The sequence below is a fragment of the Crocuta crocuta genome, unplaced genomic scaffold (assembly GCF_008692635.1).
Source record: "Crocuta crocuta isolate KB4526 unplaced genomic scaffold, BGI_CrCroc_1.0 scaffold562, whole genome shotgun sequence".
NCBI classification, from domain to species: Eukaryota; Metazoa; Chordata; class Mammalia; order Carnivora; family Hyaenidae; genus Crocuta; species Crocuta crocuta.
In genome coordinates this window covers 1,742,890-1,760,913 of record NW_027531012.1, presented here as the reverse complement: position 1 = coordinate 1,760,913, position 18,024 = coordinate 1,742,890, and the positions used below count along the sequence as shown (strand labels likewise).

Genomic DNA, 18,024 nt, shown 5'->3' with positions numbered 1-18,024 from the left:
TAGACCACAAGAGTAGCAGAGGACTGGGCATACATAAGATCAGTTTTGGACATGACTGTTTTGAGATTTTTAATGGACACCTGGAGTAGAAATTCTGGCTGTTCACAAACATTTTTTTTCTCTCTCCTTGCAATCACTTTAAAGGATTGCACTTCCCCATTCCTTTTGACTTGATTTGACCAAATGAAAAAGGGCACAGAAATTATCTCTCCATCTCCTGGTTGGAGCTCTATGAGCTAGAATGAGATTAGTCCCATGCCTTCCCCTGCCAAGGTGATCAAAACACCTGAGTCACCAACCAATCTATTTTGCACACATAGCATGTGCAAGAAATAAATGCCTCTGGGATTTGGGAGGGGCACGGGGTGCATCATACCTATGTTATTCAGAGAACTATTNGGGATTCTCTTTCTCTCCCTCTCTCTCTCTGCCCCTCTCCTATTCATGCCTTCTGTTTCTCTCTCTCTCTCTCTCTCAAAATAAATAAACTGTTGTTAAAAAAAAAAGCAATGCACTATATGATGATTAACAGCTAAGAAAAAGGAAAACAAAAAGGCAGAAAAGAGGAATGCAAAGAGACAAAAGAAGGAGACTAAATTTTGGAATTCAGAGGGTGACCACTGAAGGACTCACTGTAATGGGAATGTCTGAGGACAGACTTCTCAGAAGTGAGGAAGTGAGTTACATGGAGGGGGTGGAATTCAGATGGAGGAAGGGAAAAGCATGAAGGGCCTGAAGCAAAGTGCACCTGGAAGATAGGAAGAGAAGCAAAGGACAGTGCAACTGACATAGAGTGAACAAGGGAGACACTGGGCTCTCCCAGTGGTCAGTGAGGTAATGTGAGGTAATGTGGTCAGTGAGGTAATGGAGAGCCAGGCCATGTAGGACCTTATGGGTTGTATGTACAGAGAGAACCAGTAAGAGTCACTGAAGGCTTTGAGCTGAGGGAAGACACAATCTGATTTACCTTTTAACAGGCTCTCTCCACCTCCTTTGTTGAGTGGAGACCGAGGGGAGCAAGAACTAAAAGAGCGAAACCATTTAAGAGGCTGTTGTATAATCCAGGGAAGAGCTGATGTCAGCTTGGACCAAGGAGGAGTGCTGAGAGGTGGCAAAATCCCAGATATATTTGGAAAGAAGCCAATGGGGTTTGTAGATTAGTTAGATAGACACTGTGAGAAGTAGAGATAACCCAAGAGATTAGGCCTGAGTATTGACATTGTCAAAAAAAAAAAAAANAGACCACAAGAGTAGCAGAGGACTGGGCATACATAAGATCAGTTTTGGACATGACTGTTTTGAGATTTTTAATGGACACCTGGAGTAGAAATTCTGGCTGTTCACAAACATTTTTTTTCTCTCTCCTTGCAATCACTTTAAAGGATTGCACTTCCCCATTCCTTTTGACTTGATTTGACCAAATGAAAAAGGGCACAGAAATTATCTCTCCATCTCCTGGTTGGAGCTCTATGAGCTAGAATGAGATTAGTCCCATGCCTTCCCCTGCCAAGGTGATCAAAACACCTGAGTCACCAACCAATCTATTTTGCACACATAGCATGTGCAAGAAATAAATGCCTCTGGGATTTGGGAGGGGCACGGGGTGCATCATACCTATGTTATTCAGAGAACTATTCAAGTAGAGTACTCAAGAAGCCAGTTGGATGTATGATTCTGAAGTAATGGAGGGATGTAATTTGAGGAATCTTTGATACATAGATGTCATTTAACATTGAGACTGACTGAGATTAGCAAGGGAACTGGTGATGCTGCAAAATTCCAAGATATTAAGAGGTCTGAGAGATAAGAGAAATCACATAGATGGGAGAAGAACCATCAAAAAAGATAGGAGGAAAAGCCATTGAGTGAAGTGTCCTGGAAGCCAAATGAAGAAGTATTTCCAAAGGGAAAGAGTGTCCATTGAAATAAATGTTGCCAATAGGTTGGAGGACTGAGAATTGAGTGTTAGACTTGTCACTGTGACCTTGACAAACCATTTTTGTTAAAGATGGGCCCAAGATAACTACTGTGCTTCTGTCCCACGGAATAAGGCAAAAGGGGGCAATGAATGAGGTTAGTTTCTCTATGGTGGCTAACATAGTCTGATATCGTTAAATTTGAAATTCTCATGCAAAGGAGCTAGGCATATTTTTTTAACAGCATTTAACAGTCCCATGTCCTTTGTTCTTCCCCAATTTTGCAATTTAATACCACCAGCTTCACAAGTCACCTTGAAATCAGAGACTACTCTTATCTTTCTAATATCTTTGTTCCATTATTCTCACCTCCCTTTACCTCTGCACATTCTATCAATACCACTCTGACATTTCAGGAAAGCAACAGAAAAAGTCTCTTTTTTAAGCATGAATTATTCTCTCAGTACTTGATCTCCACTACTTTGAACATCTCATTTTAATACTCATTATATTTTGCTTATTAAATTATTCATTTTTAATAAACATCAAAATTTCACAATGCCCTTACATCTTCTCTGACTACAGGAAGCAGATGTAGAAATAAAGCAATTGTATATTTCTGCTTTTTAGTATGAAAATTCTAATGCTGCTTAGCAGTGGAAGTATTTTAAACACCAATAACTATGATGTTAACACTGGCAAATGAAAAAGAATGAGGGTACCTCTCCCTCTCTTTCCCCAAAAGTATCCCATGTCCCTAATTCTGAGCCATAGAACAAACTGGTCCATGACGGATTATGTCCTATTAGTTATTGCAGGAAACGAAGCATCACGCAAAACACCTATTCTTCAGTTTTCTACATTACATTTACGTCCTCTGATATGTCTGTTGTGAACAATTTGTTCTTCACTACATAAATATTTTCCCTCCTTTTGAACACACAGCATATATCCTATTAAAAAGTAGTTGAGCCATTCATTCTCTCAGATATACACATAGTAAATATCCTTTGGGTTATAGAAGGCTTGCTAAATTGACATTTATAGGACTAGTTAAACTAAATTCCTCTTTTCTTCCTTTTATTAAGTCTTTAGCTTACTTTGGAGATATTCTTGCAGACTTCCATGTCTCATCAACTCTGTAATAATATAAATTGGATCTTCTAAAGTGCAAACAGCATAAAGCTGGATAAGCTTTGGATGTCTTAGGTTCTTCATTATCTGTGCCTCCCTCAGGAAGTCTTTTGGATCCATTGAACCTGAAACAAAAAGAAGAGGAAATCACTTTCTGTTATTGAGGCATTCCTATCCTCACAGCAGTCTGGTGGGGATCACCAAGATTGCTAACTGCTTCTCAGTAAAATAAGAGCATTGGTGTCACAAATCTTCAGATTTATCAAAGAAGAGAATCAGTCCAGCAAGGACAACCTAATAACTGATGTATTGATGCATCAAGGGTGTGTAATTTATGTGTTATGACCTGTAGGTGAAGAGATGTTGATTCAGGTCCACGTGAGAAATGAAGGAAAAAGGAGAGACTGGCAGTCTAATTGATAAAACAAGGCAAGCAAATTAAGAACACAAAAAGAAGACATTCTATTAACATGAATGCTGAAGGACACTGAATGTTTAATTACTGCAACCAGAGCTTTTTGGTCCAGGATTCAGGGAAGACTGATAGCTGCCCTGTCCTTGGTACCCACTGTGGGAACAGCTGGATAACAATCCTGAAGCCATGACATTCTGCCATATTTATGTCCTTAATTCTGTAGGGACATATGGTAAAGGCCACATAGAAAACATTCAAGGGATACACTCCAAACTGAGTGTTTTTTGCACTAGTCTTTTATGCCTAACTTGAAATTGATCTTCAGCATTTTCTCCTGTATTACTACTTTCTTAGTCAGACTCTTAATAGATTAACCAAATGATAAGGGATACAGTATTGGGGCCTATTTTGAAGCCTAGCCTACAACTAAATTGTATTTTAATGGCTCAACTCTTACTTTGCAAAGTGCCAAGTAGTTAATAGCAAATAAAATCTAAGAGGAGAAAGGATACTTGGAGTTTACATTTTACCAGTAATCTAAAAAAAAATCTTTCATTCTTTTTGAGGAAATGATGTTTCAGAGGTATTGCTGTAATTGAAGGAATACTGTCATTTCATATCTCAGTATTCACTATGGATAGTGTGAATATCATTGCCACTGATGCTCAGAGACTGTCCCATTAACCAGTATCTCATTATGAAGACTTCACAACTGATATTTGAACCCAGGCAAGGAAAAGCTTTGACATTCTAAGATAACAGTTTGACTTATTTATTAATATGAAGTCAAGAAGAGTTCCATATGACTTGCAGATCATTTCACATAAAGCATTTAGGCAGTCCATCCTTTGGTATTCCCTTGAGAGTCTAGAAGTTCAGAACACAGGCTTGATTTAACTCCAGATTCTGGGCAAATTCTAGCTCATGGTGTAATCTTCAACGAGTTACGAAATGTCTCCAAACTTCAATTTCTTCATTTGTATAACATGGCTAATAACCTTACTGATATCATAATATCATTATCATTAAATAGCAATAACTATCACATATATGTTCAATTACTGTTGGCCACTATTTGTATTATTATTAACAAACATACTCTAGGAAAAACCAAACAGATCAACTATATTTTTTCACAGACTGAGGAGATGAAGGGGCAAGGACTCACTGAGGAAGAGTAAATAAAAATGACCTATTCTCATTTCCATCATGATCTTCTGTGCCTCCTCAGCTCCATCCCTACCATTGGTTTGCTCCACATAATCAAATAGGATTAAAATTTTGAATCATAGTGGCAAAATGGAGCTGATAATCAAAGAGGCACCCAAACCATCATGAAGGACTCTCTTCTTGTTAAATTTAGATTGGCCTATGGTCAAATATGGATATAGTGGGATTCTCCCCACCCCACCCCCGAAATAATCCGATTCATTAAGCTTCCAGTGATAATAACAATTATGGTCACCATTCAGGCAGTTTATATACACAATATGTTTCTACTCTAATGCTTTGGTAGCCATCAGATTTGTGGAATGCAGGACACTCAAATCATTGCCAAATCAGACTACCCACAACCGCAGTACATCAGGAGCCTCTGCAGGTGAAGGCTGCTCAGAGCACTCCACAGCTACTACCGTTGCAGCTGACAGCTACACAGTAGAGACCCAATTTCAACTCAGCTAGTAATGCAACATTAAATATTAATTTTTCCCTGTCAAAGCCACTGTGGGAGTTGATTTCAGGCTCGTCTTTATTGCATGGTAGTCTGCTAAGCAATAAATAGCTGCTAAGATTGATTAATGGCCCCAGTGAAGTGAAGACATTTAACCAATCACCAAAGCTGTTTGCTGCTATTACACTGTAAATCAATAATAATTATTCCTGTTGGAGAGAAAGCTATCGTGGCTTTTTTTTTTAATATAAGAAATGTGGATTTTTTTTTTTGGTTGTTCTTTTTTGACCTCCAGAAGGCCTTCCTTAGAGAGCAGTGTTAGAATGAATACCTAGCTACTTCGTTTTGGGAAAAGAATGATTAGATTGGACCATAAAGTTTAGGCTCAACTGTCAACAAGATTAAGATTCAAAATAATATAGATGCAGGGATTGTGAAAATCTCTAGTGCTGGAATAGATCATCCTCACCCGGAGTGCTCATGTGGCATCTGGCCACTTAAAAGTGCTTCTCTATCACTTCATTAGGCAGGTGTAAATGCTTGACAGACGTCCTGTACTAGCGAATCTGCACTTCCGTGGACATCGGTCAGCATCCCCATTGAAGCTAACATTTATTAAGATCTCACCGTATATATTTTATGTACATTGACTCAATTTGTCCTCATAAAACTCTATGAAGTAGGAACTATTATAATTCCCACTTCCAGATGAGGAGATTCAAAAGATTAATACATTGTCCAATGTCCCAGAGGGCAGAGGCAAGGTTGAACTCAGGTCTATTTTATATCAAACTTTATGCTCTTACTATTACACCAGAGGAGCCCAGACTTTCTTGGTTCATGGCATCCTCATAGTCTCAGTAACTTTTTCCATGATATGCCCCTAAGCCAAAATGAATACCTAACAGTTCTATTGATTACTTGGTTAAATCAAAGCAACTCTAAAAGTATCTGTGTTCTAACAACTTAATACCCATTTTAAAAAGTAATACATGTGGATCTTGCATGTGACCTGCCACCACCAAAACTCAGTTTCACAAAGGTATGATGTCACCAAAAGAATGTAACATGTCTAATACTGAAACAATGAACTACCTTATGGGATAGGAGTTTGTGTGGTATTCAAGCTATTTACCTCAAAACTTTTAAATATCCTGTGGCACCCCTGTGAATTCACTATGGTGACCCAACGTGCCTTGGCACACAGTGTGAGAACCATGGTGTTATGCCAGACTGCTATTCAATAGCACCCAGGTGTTCAAGTTCTGCCATCAGGAGGCTTTCAAAACTCTTATGAATTCTGGTTAGGTAAAGAATGAGAGAACTAATTTCTAGCCTCTGGTTATTATTCTTACCTATGTTATTAGATGTAGATACGAGGTGACTACAGTAATGCTGTACTTTCATAGAATGTTACCCCTGGAGTGTGATGCAATAATGATGGATGTGAGTTCAAATTCTAGGTCTTGCATTTACTGACCTTATAATAATAATAATAATAACAACAACAACAATAATATAATTAAAATAAGAACAGTTTTTCTTGATCACTTACTATGAAGCAGACATTTTTCAAAGCATTTCCACTAATGACCCAATTTAATCTTCGTAATAATCCTGCTGGGTTGGCCTTAATATTATCTCTTTCTTTGCAAAGAAAGCCTTGCATTTATTCAGCCTGGCTGAATAAATATTATTTTAGTACACTCACTTTTAATTTCCATGATAGGAAAAAGGAAGATGGATGAAAACACAGTTCCTACATTTCCAAATATGAGGTCTTTTAGATAGATCATTTTACCTTTTAACCCGAAGAAATTAGTATTTAATAAAATAGTTTCTCCCTGAAGATCTCCAAGGTTCTATTGATTTAAGTATTGTTTTAAGTATTTCCAGTAAAGTCACCTTTTTTAAAGTTTATTTATTTATTTTGAGAGAGAGAGAAAGTACCTGTGTGCATTGGGGAGGGGCAGAGAAAGAGGGAGAGAGAATCCCAAGCAGGTCAGCACAAAGGGCTCTCAGCACGAAGCCCAATGCGGGCCTCAATCTCAAGAACCTGAGATCATGATCTGAGCCAAAATCAAAAGTTGGACACTTAACTGAATGAGCCACCCAGGCACCCCTAAAGTTAACAAAGCCTGGGAAAAAAATGGGGAGAGGAACCATCCAAACTCCAAAGAAGAGATGCCTGGTTGAAGTCTTGTATTGGGGATATTTTAAGACTTAGCTGATCACAGGCACATGCTCTTACCTTTAGATCCTAAAACGTGTTATGCTTTATGGTCACGTGGGCCAGAGAATGTGATTATAATACTTCCTTGGTGCATGTATTGGCTATCCTGTGACCTCTTGGACGTTTACAGTGGCAAGGTGAACTTATAAAAATTAACAAATGCTGGGGTGCCTAGGAGGCTTAGTCAGTTAAGTATCCAACTCTTGGTTTCAGAGCTTAGGTCATGATCTTGCAGTTTGTGAGTTCAAGCCTCACATCAGGCTCTGTGCTGACAGAGCAAAGCCTGCTTGGGGTCTGTCTCTCCCTCTTTCTTTGCCCCTCTCCCACTCATACTGTCTCTCTCTCTCTCTCAAAATGCATAAACTTAAAAAAATTTTTTTTAATTAACATATGCCATTTAACCTTTGACATTCTCATTCTCATACCTGGTTTTAATGTTTTTACTGCTACAGGAGTGGTATTGTTCCATAGGCCTTCCCACACTTCACCAAACTGACCAGATCCTAATCGCTTCAGAAGCTGTATGGACTTGCGGTCTATCTCCCACTGGTCCACGGTTTTATATGACAAATCATAAGTCACTGGCACTTGTACCTGTTTCACAGAATAATTGGAAAAGCTATAAGAAAAAGATTTGACAATTTTTTGGTTGAAAATAATAGTCTAGGCACTTTAAAATTTTTTTTAATGTTTTATTTATTTCTGAGAGAGAGAGAGAGACAGTGTGAGCAGGGAAGGGTCAGAGAGAGAGGGAGACACAGAACCTGAAGCAGGCTCCAGGCTCTGAGCTGTCAGCACAGAGTCCGACGTGGGGCTCGAACCCACGAACCATGAGATCATGACCTGAGCCAAAGTCGGACGCTCAACCAACTGAGCCACCAAGGCTTCCTAAGTCTAGGCACTTTTAAAAAGAGACATCATTTTTAAAACCCAAATATTGTAAATTTTATTCTAATTATTTTAAAAATGGAAAGCAATTTTGGCAGAATCCGTATCATTACCTCTTCGAGCTGTTCTCCTCTCTAAATCTTGCCACATGAGGTCCCTTGCTGTCCATCTGCCCCACCCCACACCCAATGCCACCCCTGTCTGGGTCTGGCAAGATCGTCCTCTGCTTCTTTCCCTTCCCCTGCCAAGCTAAATCCTCCCAATGTTAAGACCCATTTGAAGTTCCACCTAATCCACAATTACCTCCCAAGTTCCTTGGCCTATAACATTTACCATATGTATCATATATTTTTGCATAATTAAATTTTTCATCTTATTTTCAATTTGTTTATTTGTTCATTCAATCATGTACTTGTTCATTTAGTAAATAAAAAATTTTCAAGCACCAACAAGGTGCCATTCTGTAAACAAACTAGGCAAGACCCCTGCCCTCTGAGAGTTCATAACCCAGTTCACCATCTCCTCCGCCAAGTCATTAGCATTTTGAATACACAGAAGGTCGTTTATGCTTCTTTATGAACACTTTTCAACAATATTGGTTAAACAGAGTATTTTCTGATACTTTTGTATCAGGTAAGCTACTCTTAGCATGAGCTTACCCTTTCTTGTGGGGTCATTCATGCTTATTCCATCCAAGATGTACATATTCACACCAAAGTTGCCCTTGCAGGATTTAAGTCAATGAATTCCCTACATATTGGACAATATTCTTCATCTTCTACTTGCCCATAATATTTTGGTCAGGCATCACCAGGAAGCCTTCAGTGATCATCCAGGCATAAACCACAGACTTGGCTGTGCTGTGGACAGGACATGAGACACTAAACTCTGATGAGGAAGCTGAAGTTTTACCCCACTACCATGTAAGTCCACTACATAACTTTAATCAACCTAGGTAAAACATACAACAATTGAATAATAACAGGTGTAGATAAATTTGATAAATGTTGTTCAGCCTGGCCAAACTATTATAACAGTTACTTAAGTGATATCTCTATATAGACAACTCAACCAGATAATGAGCCTAGTAATTTCATATTAATATTCCTGAAAACAGATCTAAATAATTACATTCTGGCACATCCTCACCCCCTCCAGCCATATCGGTAAGTGCTCCAGTGGCAGGATACCAGATTAATTCCTTAAAGCAAAGGATGAATATTTTCTGGCTTCAATGAGTACCTAAGATCAGGGATTGGCAAACTTTTTCTGAAAAGAATGAGATAGTAAATATTCAGGTCTTTGTAGGCCATGAGGTTTCTGCTGCAGCTATTAAATGCTGTTCATACAGAGAAAAGTCAAAGGCAAGTTTTAAATGAACATGTTCCAGGAAAACTTAGTATTTCAAAAGTAAGTGTGGGACAGTATTAGCTCAGAGGCCATGGTTCGTCTATTCATGCCATAGGTAATCAAATGACCCTTTTTTTTTTCTGAATGGACTTATCACATGGCAGATACTCCAGTGTCTAAAGGGAAAGAGTTAACCTCAGAACTAACACAGCTTGAAAGCATTTTACCTTTAAGCATGGTTTTCTTAGCTGGACACACAGGCCATCGCTTGCCTTGGTGTAATGGCTCACAAACTCATTCAGTGTTGCAAAGGTTCTTTTCTGGGTAAGGAAAAACGCCCCTTCATCCAGTCTTCTGATCCTGTAGTGTTTCACAACCCCTTCATCTAAAACTGGAACCCAAAATAAGTCCTATTAATATACTTCTTATCAAAACCAAGCAAATTTACTTGTTTTGCAGTGATAGTTTCAACACATGGAATAAAATTTTCATAAATTCTGTTTATTTCTCAACTTTGTTTTGGAAAAGATGTCAGGAAGTTTATGAAAAACATATAGCAGAATAAAAAGGGGAAAGAATTGGTAAATCACATTTTAAAGGAAACAGAAGATAAAAATAAAGGAGTGAGATCTCCACTTAAAAAACTAAGCTTTGAAGCCTATTGGACTTGATTAAAACAAGCCATAAAATTGACTCTATCATTCTAGGGGTTTCTGGCTGGCTCAGGGAGTAGAGCATACGATTCCTGATTTTGCGGTCAGGAGTTCAAGTCCCATTGAAAAAAATTGACTCTATCATTCTGGCAATGAAAAGAGGGAAATATTATCAGTCTCAGAAATCACAGTGTTCATAAGATTAAATCACAAAACTTGTTTAAAAACAGCTCAACTTTTCCTGTTAGAGAAACCAGGGAAGATTTTCTCCCATGAAATCCTATAAATAAAGTGGACACTGAAATAGAATAAAACAGTGTCCTCAGGACTATCCAACGATAATATCAGGAATTCTGCAGGGCCGCTTATTATTCTGTCTCTTAATGCGAGATGATAACAGAATGTGCAAGCACAGTTCAATTAAAGCAATTCTACGGGGCCCAAAATAACGCAATCCATACATGCAACTTTCCAACACTATTGTGCGATCCAAGGGCAAGTACCGTAACAGCTAGTGGAATAGACTGCATACCCTTTTTCAAATCATCTGACTTATAGCGGATTTCTTGCTTTTGCCTGCCAACCATTCTCCCTTCTTCTTCCCTTCTCCCTAATAGCAACCTAATTTTTTTTCAGAGCATCATTGCTCCTTTGAAAGCATGTGGTCAGAGGTTATCGGTACCAACCTTGAGCCAAGGAATGTACAATCAGAGCTGAGAAGACTCAATTCCAGAACTTGTGCTACAGAGCTCCAGGAAAACAGGAAGAAGTCTGTTGTTACAGTTGTTGTTTTGGTTTGGTTTCTGTTTTACTGCTGGGAGTTTGGAGCTAGGGCAAAATCTTGCCCCAGGCAAGGAGAAAGATTTGCCTAGAAAGTTCTTTCCTTGATGTGGAAAGTGAAGCTTAGCCCCTGCAGCCAAGCACACTTGGCTTTTCAGCTTGAACAATCAGTCACCTTTTTTACTTAAACTAGTTTGAGTCAGGTTTTTTGCACTTGCACTCAGAATACTGAATAATGCACTTCATAAGCTATTCTTTCACTTAGCCAAGTTATTGGTAAGTATTGAGCAGCATTTACCAGGATACAGATATTCGTAATTCCTTACTAAATATAGAAACTTATGTTTCAATAATCGGTCATGCTGGAGCAATGCTCTCTTGAAAGGAAAGAAAACTAAGAAAATAGCTCAATCCCAGTTTGGAAGTTTATCGAGGGCATGCCAATGGCTAGGACAATGTTTTCCTCACAAGATAATTGGCGCACGTCACAATTGCTAAAATATAAAAACACAACATCACGTATTGCCAAGGAAGTAGAGTAAGTGGAACTCTCATACACAAATGATGAAAGTGTAATTTTTACAATCACTTTAGAAAACTGTCATGCTCTACTAAAGATGAACATAGTCATACCTATAGTATAGCAATTCCTCCAACATATAACCAACAAAATGTACAATATATACACCAAAACACATGTAAAAAGAATGCTTTTAGCAGCGTTATTTGTAAGCATCTAAACCTGGAAACAATCCAAATGCCCATCAACAGTAGAATAGACCAATAAATTATTTTAAGTTTGTTCAGGGAATACGATACAGATTTGTAAATGACTGAACCATAAATTCATGCATCAACATGAATGAATCTCACAAACACAAAAATATAGTTCCCTTATTTAAAAACTAGTATAACTATTGATATTTGATGTCAGACTAGTGTGTTGATAAGATTCTCTTTCTTGACTGAGTGCTGGTTTACATGTATGTATTCACCTCATGAATGCTCATCAAACCAAACTCTTATGTACAGTGTATTTTTATTACACATGTAATACCTCAATTTAAGAGAATTTTTAGGGGCACCTGGGAGGCTCAGTAGATTAAGCTTCCAACTTCGGCTCAGGTCACCATCTCATGGTCTGTGAGTTCTGGCCCTGTGTCAGGCTCTGTGTGGACAGCTCAGAGCCTGGAGCTTGCTTCAGATTCTCTCTCTCTCTCTCTCTCTCTCTCTCTGTCTCTCTCTCTTTCTTTCCCTCTCCCAAAAATGAATAAACACTAAAAAATGTTCTAAAGAATTTTTAATGGTTTTTGCTCTAGTTCATGGACAAATAGGACATCAAGTCCCCAAATTGCTACATCATGGCACATGCTGAACCATTTCAGTCTAGAAAATTTTTAAGGTAAATGCTTACTTTGGATATCAAATTTTCTCAGTAAAGTGTTCAAAGAACATTAACTTTAAGCAAAATAACTTTCTGATAAGCATTGTGAAAAACCTAGTTACAAAGTGTCCTCCTAAATAACTGAATTAATTTGTAGTATAAGAATATCACTTAGGGGTGTCTGGGTGGTTCAGGAAGTTGAGCATCCGACTCCAGCTCAGGTCATGATCTCGCGGTTTGTGGGTTCGAGCCCCGCATCGGGTTCTGTGTTGACAGCTCAGAGCCTGGAGCCTGCTTCAGATTCTGTGTCTCCCTCTCTCTCTCTGACCCTCCCCTGCTCACGCTGTGTCTCTCTCTCTTAGAAAGAAATTAAAAACCATTTTTAAAAAATTAAAAAACAATAATAAATAAATAAACATTTAAAATAAATTTTTAAAGAATATTAGTTATAAGCCTGAAAAATACAGAGGAGTAGCAAACACAAATGAAAAATTTTTTGAGTGTGTGATGCTGAATTTGAAGATAGCCTTTTTATTACAGCATCAACAATACTAATGTAATCAACACACCAGACAAGCACAACTAATAATGTAATAACATCTTCTTTTAAATGCTCTTCCAATAATATTCAATAAGAAAGACAGTTTCCTGAACAAAGCTTTTCTGATCACATTTAATTATCAGTTCAGCTTTCACTTAAAGTCACAAATGCAGTCTCAACTCAAACTTAGATTGCCCAGTTGAAGATATTAATCAAAGCACTCCACTATTCAATTTAATGGCTAATCTGTCTTTTCAGGTCTGCATCAGGCTGAAAGGCACCAGTGGGAAAGATAGGTGTGGGTGGCTGTCTCTCTTTCTCTGCCTGGAGTTGTTCCTTGCTCATAGCCTTGCCAGCCAGGATTTAAGTATCTAGGATAAAGGCATAGAAAGGAGATAAAGAATAAGGAAGTCCTTCCTGGACTGGCACAGTCTAAATCAGCATCAACTCTCAGCCTGGCAGATGTTCAAACTGATTCCTCTGTAAGAACATGTACCCTCCCTCCTAAGATGCAGGTGTCCACTAAGCCTCCTATGCCCTAATTGCTTTTCAGCTTCTGTTTCTTTAGCAGTTTACCATCCACTCTAATCCTTACAGGTCCCCTGTCATCTTCTGGCAGAAGTCCTCTTGAGCAGAACACCAAACTCCTCCAGACCATTTATCTACAGGCACTTTTGCTCATGTACGAGGTCCACGTATGGTCCTGAGATAACACTCACACACTTTACCCTGACAATTGCTGGGAAGACTGACTGATGGCTGCACGGCACCTCCGTCCAACTGCTACAAACTGCTTTAGCCTACTCAGCCATTGGAGTCAGGCTCCAGTGTTGTATTTCATCAACTTCAGAGAGTGGAGAATAAACTCTCAGAGTGGATTTCTCATTCGGTTTGGGGTTCCACTCATCTCCCTGGGAAGATCGGAGGGACTCATGGTGTACCAATAGCTTTTTCCAAATGCAAAATGCCTTGATCAAATCATTCTTCTCTTTTACTATTAGCAGCCTTTTAAAATCACTAACAAGTTGAAGGACCCAAGAGCTGTAATACCTTTCTTGACCAATTTCTTGGTAAACTCTGAGTATGACGATTTAGCATTGGAATTTTACTTCCATTGTATCTTGACAGCTGTAGTCAAAAATTCCATTTGATATTCTGTAATACTCAAATTCATTGAACCATATGCTATGCTAAGCACTATACTACATTATCTCTTTTTTCCTCATAATAGCCATATAAGGTAGACATTAATAGGACTGTTTTGTAACTCATAAAAGCAAATAGGTGATATTGCCAGGATTCAAATGTAAAGACCTGTGATTTTAAAGCACCTTATAACTACAGAGTTTCAGACAGTAGATCTAGTTGTCTAATAAGACACATCCAATTCATGACTGTAAAATCATGTCATCTGTTTGTATTACATATAACAAATCTAAAGACTCCACCAAAAAATTGTTGGAACTAATGAACAACTGTAATAAAGTTGCAAGATACACATCAGTATAAAACATTCATTGTTTTTCTATATACCAACAGAAAAATATCAAAAACAGAAATTAAAATAAAAATCCCCTGGGACACCTGGGTAGTTCAGTTGGTTGAGCGTCTGACTTTGACTCAGATCATGATCTCATGGTTTGTGGGTTCCAGCCCCGCGTTGAGCTCTATGCTGACAACTCAGAGCCTGGAGCCTGCTTTGGATTCTGTGTCTCTCTGTCTCTGCCCCTCTCCTGCTCACACCCTGTCTCTCTCTGTCTCTCAAAAATCAATAAATGTTAATAAATAAATAAATAACATAAAATAAAAACCAATTTAAAATGGCATCAACAAGAATAAACTACTTAGAAATAAATTTAACCAAGAATGTGAAAGATCTATACTCCAAAAACTATAAAACATTGATGAAGAAATTTGAAAATACACATAAGTGGAAGGATATTCCACGCTCATAGATTGGAAGAGTTAATATTATTGAAATGTCCATACTACCCAAAGTGTTCTGCAGGTTCAATGCAATCCCTATCAAGATTCCAGGTGCATTTTTCAGAAATAGAACACACAATCCTAAAATGTGTAGGGACCCATAAAAGACCCTGAAAAGCCAAAGCAGTTGAGAAAGAACAAAGCTGGACTCATTACACTTCCTGATTTCTAACTATACTACAAGTCTATAGCAATCAAAACAGTATGGCATTTTCATAAAAATATGCACAATGATACATGAAACAGATAAGATAGCCCAGAAATAAACCCATGCACATACAGTCAACTAGCTTATGACAAAGAAGCCAAAAACATAAAATGAGGAAAGGGCAGTCTCTAATAAGTGATTCTGGGAAAATGAACAGGTACCTCAAAGAATGAAACTGGACCCCTACCTTACACCATAGCAAAAATTGTTTCAAAAATGACTGAAAGACTTGAATGTGAGACCTGAAACCATAAAACTAGAAGAAAACATAAGGGCCTTGTTGGCCTCAGTCTTCGTGATGATTTTTTGGGTTTGACACCAAAAGCAAAGGCAACAAAAGCATAAATAAACAAGTAGGACTACATCAAACTAAAAAGCTGTAGAGAAAAGGAATTAACAACAAAATTAAAAGGTATAAAATGGGAGAAAATATTTGCAAACTACATATTCAGAATGTATAAGGAATTCTTACAACACTATGTCAAAACAAAACAAAGCCAATTTAAAAATGGGCAAAGGACCTGCACAGACATTTATCCAAATAAAAGAGACAAACAGGGGCACCTGGGTGGTTCAGTTGGTTAAGTGGCCAACTTCGGCTCAGGTCATGATCTTACGGCCCGTGAGTGGAGCCCTACATCAAGCTCTGTGCTGACAGCTCAGACAATGGAGCTTGCTTCGGGTTTTGTGTCTGGCTCTCTGTCTCTGCACCTCCCCGCTTGCATTCTGTCTTTCTCTCTCAAAAATAAATAAACATTTAAAAAAAAAAACTATTAAAAAAAAAAAGACAAATGGCCCACAGGTACCAGGAAAGGTGTTCAGCATTACTAATCATCAGGGAAATGCAGATCCAAATGACAATGAGATATCAACTAATACCTGTTAGAATGCTATTATCAAAAGATAAGAGATAACAAATGCTGGAGGATGTGGAGAAAGAGAACCCTTGTATTGTGCACTGCTAGTGGGAACATTACATGGTACAGCCACTATGGAGTTTCCTCAAGAAATTAAAAATTAAACCACCCTATGATCCATCAATCCCACTTTTGAGTATATATCCAAAGAAAACACAATCATTATCTCAATGTTCATGGTAGCATTATTCACAATAGCCAAGGTATGGAAATAACCTGAGTGCACTGACAAATGAATGGCTAAAGAAAATGTATTCAGCATTTAAAAAGAAGGAAATCCTGTCATTTGCAACAACATGGATGAACATGGAGGGCATGTGCTAAGTGAAATAAGCCAGACAGAGAAAGACAAATACTGAATGGTATCATGTACATGTGGAAATTTAAAAAAATTAATAAAGTTGAACTAGAAACGAAGAGGGGAAAAATGGTTGCCAAGAGCTAGGGGATGGGGGAAATAGGAAGAGGTTGGTAAAGGTTACAGACTTTTAGTTATAAGATGAATACAGTGTGAGGATCTAAAGTATAACATGGTGAGTATAATTGATAACACTGTACTGTATAATTGAAATTTGCTGAGACAGTAGAACTTCAATGTTCTCTTACAAAACCAAAAACAAAAAAAGGTAAATATGTGAGGTAATAGATGTGTTAATTAATTCAGTGGGACCAATCCTTTCACAAAGTATATGTATGTCAAATCATCAGTTTAATAAATATCTTACAATTCTGTCAATTTTTCTTCAATAAAACTGAAAAAAGAATCACGTCATCTGCACGATGATTCACCAACTCTTGAATTTGAAGTGAAATATAAGCTTCTGAAATGTCTGCTGCAAAATTAGCTAGGTAATTATACAAATAGTCAGGATAAGACTTCTCTGGAATTTTATTTTTAAAAGGAGGAGAACACTTAGCCCCAGAATATACATAATATTAAAGGACAGGCATTCATATTTATGTCCTTTTTAAAAATGTTTGTACATAACACAGAAATAACTACTTTATCCACCATATCCAGAATGGATATTTATATAGGGTTCATTCAAGTTTTCAACTTAAATAAGACTAAGAGACTAAATACATATATGGTTATGAACATATATATACACATACATATATATATATCTGATTTACAAATAAGACCACAGAAGCTACATCAGGAAAATTCAATACATTTTAGTCTGGATGAAAGCACTTTTAATATTGTATTTTTGAGTAATCAAATCCAAAATATATGATTGTTTTTTTAAAAATGGTTTTAATTTGATAGTAGTGAGACCACATATTTGCAAGTTGTCATTTCTAATAAAGATTGCATTCAGAGGGTCTCAGAACTAGGCAGGAATGAATTTTCTATTCTTTTTCTGGTTTGCCATGATCTTTATTATTGGGCCAAACCTATTTCAAGTTCTACAGACTATAAGTGAATGATAATGTTTGTGCCATTCTTATTGTGAATGACGGAGTTCAGACTAGTTAAGCATTCGAAGTAGTTCATCTGCAAAAACCATAAGGCTAACTATAAAATATAATGAAACCATCCATCAACAAACTCAGGAGCATCATGACTGAATGAATTTAGCTAAAAGGCCAGGCATCCTGAGTTTACATCTTGACTCTCATTTACGCTGTTTGACCTAGGGGAAAATGTTTCACCTGTCAACAGATTAATCTACCAGAACATGTCCAAGAATTAGGATATATTGCAGAGATGTAGGTAAGCATGTAGGAGAAGTAGAATAAAGGTTTGTTGAATGTTGAAAGAATTCACCTTTTTCTTCCTACTAACTTCTATAAGGACTGTGTCACAGGTTACGTGATTATTTGGCCACCTTCACATCCAGAGTAACTAATTCTGGGGGAATATGTGTAATATAGATGGAATCTTTTGATTTCAGTTCTATTTGCCAGACTCAAATGCTTTTCTTTATTTTTTTTAAGTTT

The 18,024-nt window shown here is 37.6% G+C and overlaps 1 protein-coding gene across 1 annotated transcript in view; it reads right to left on the bottom strand.

Annotated features, from left to right (window-relative positions):
• FRK (fyn related Src family tyrosine kinase) overlaps positions 1-18,024 on the bottom strand; it is a 106,166-nt gene that overhangs the window by 10,869 nt on the left and 77,273 nt on the right. Inside the window, exons 3-5 of the mRNA XM_077770857.1 lie at positions 9,836-9,999; positions 7,796-7,964; positions 3,017-3,175 (exon numbers count right to left, since the gene is read on the bottom strand). Coding sequence (XP_077626983.1) covers positions 3,017-3,175; positions 7,796-7,964; positions 9,836-9,999 — 492 coding nt within the window. The remainder of the gene's footprint in view (positions 1-3,016; positions 3,176-7,795; positions 7,965-9,835; positions 10,000-18,024) is intronic.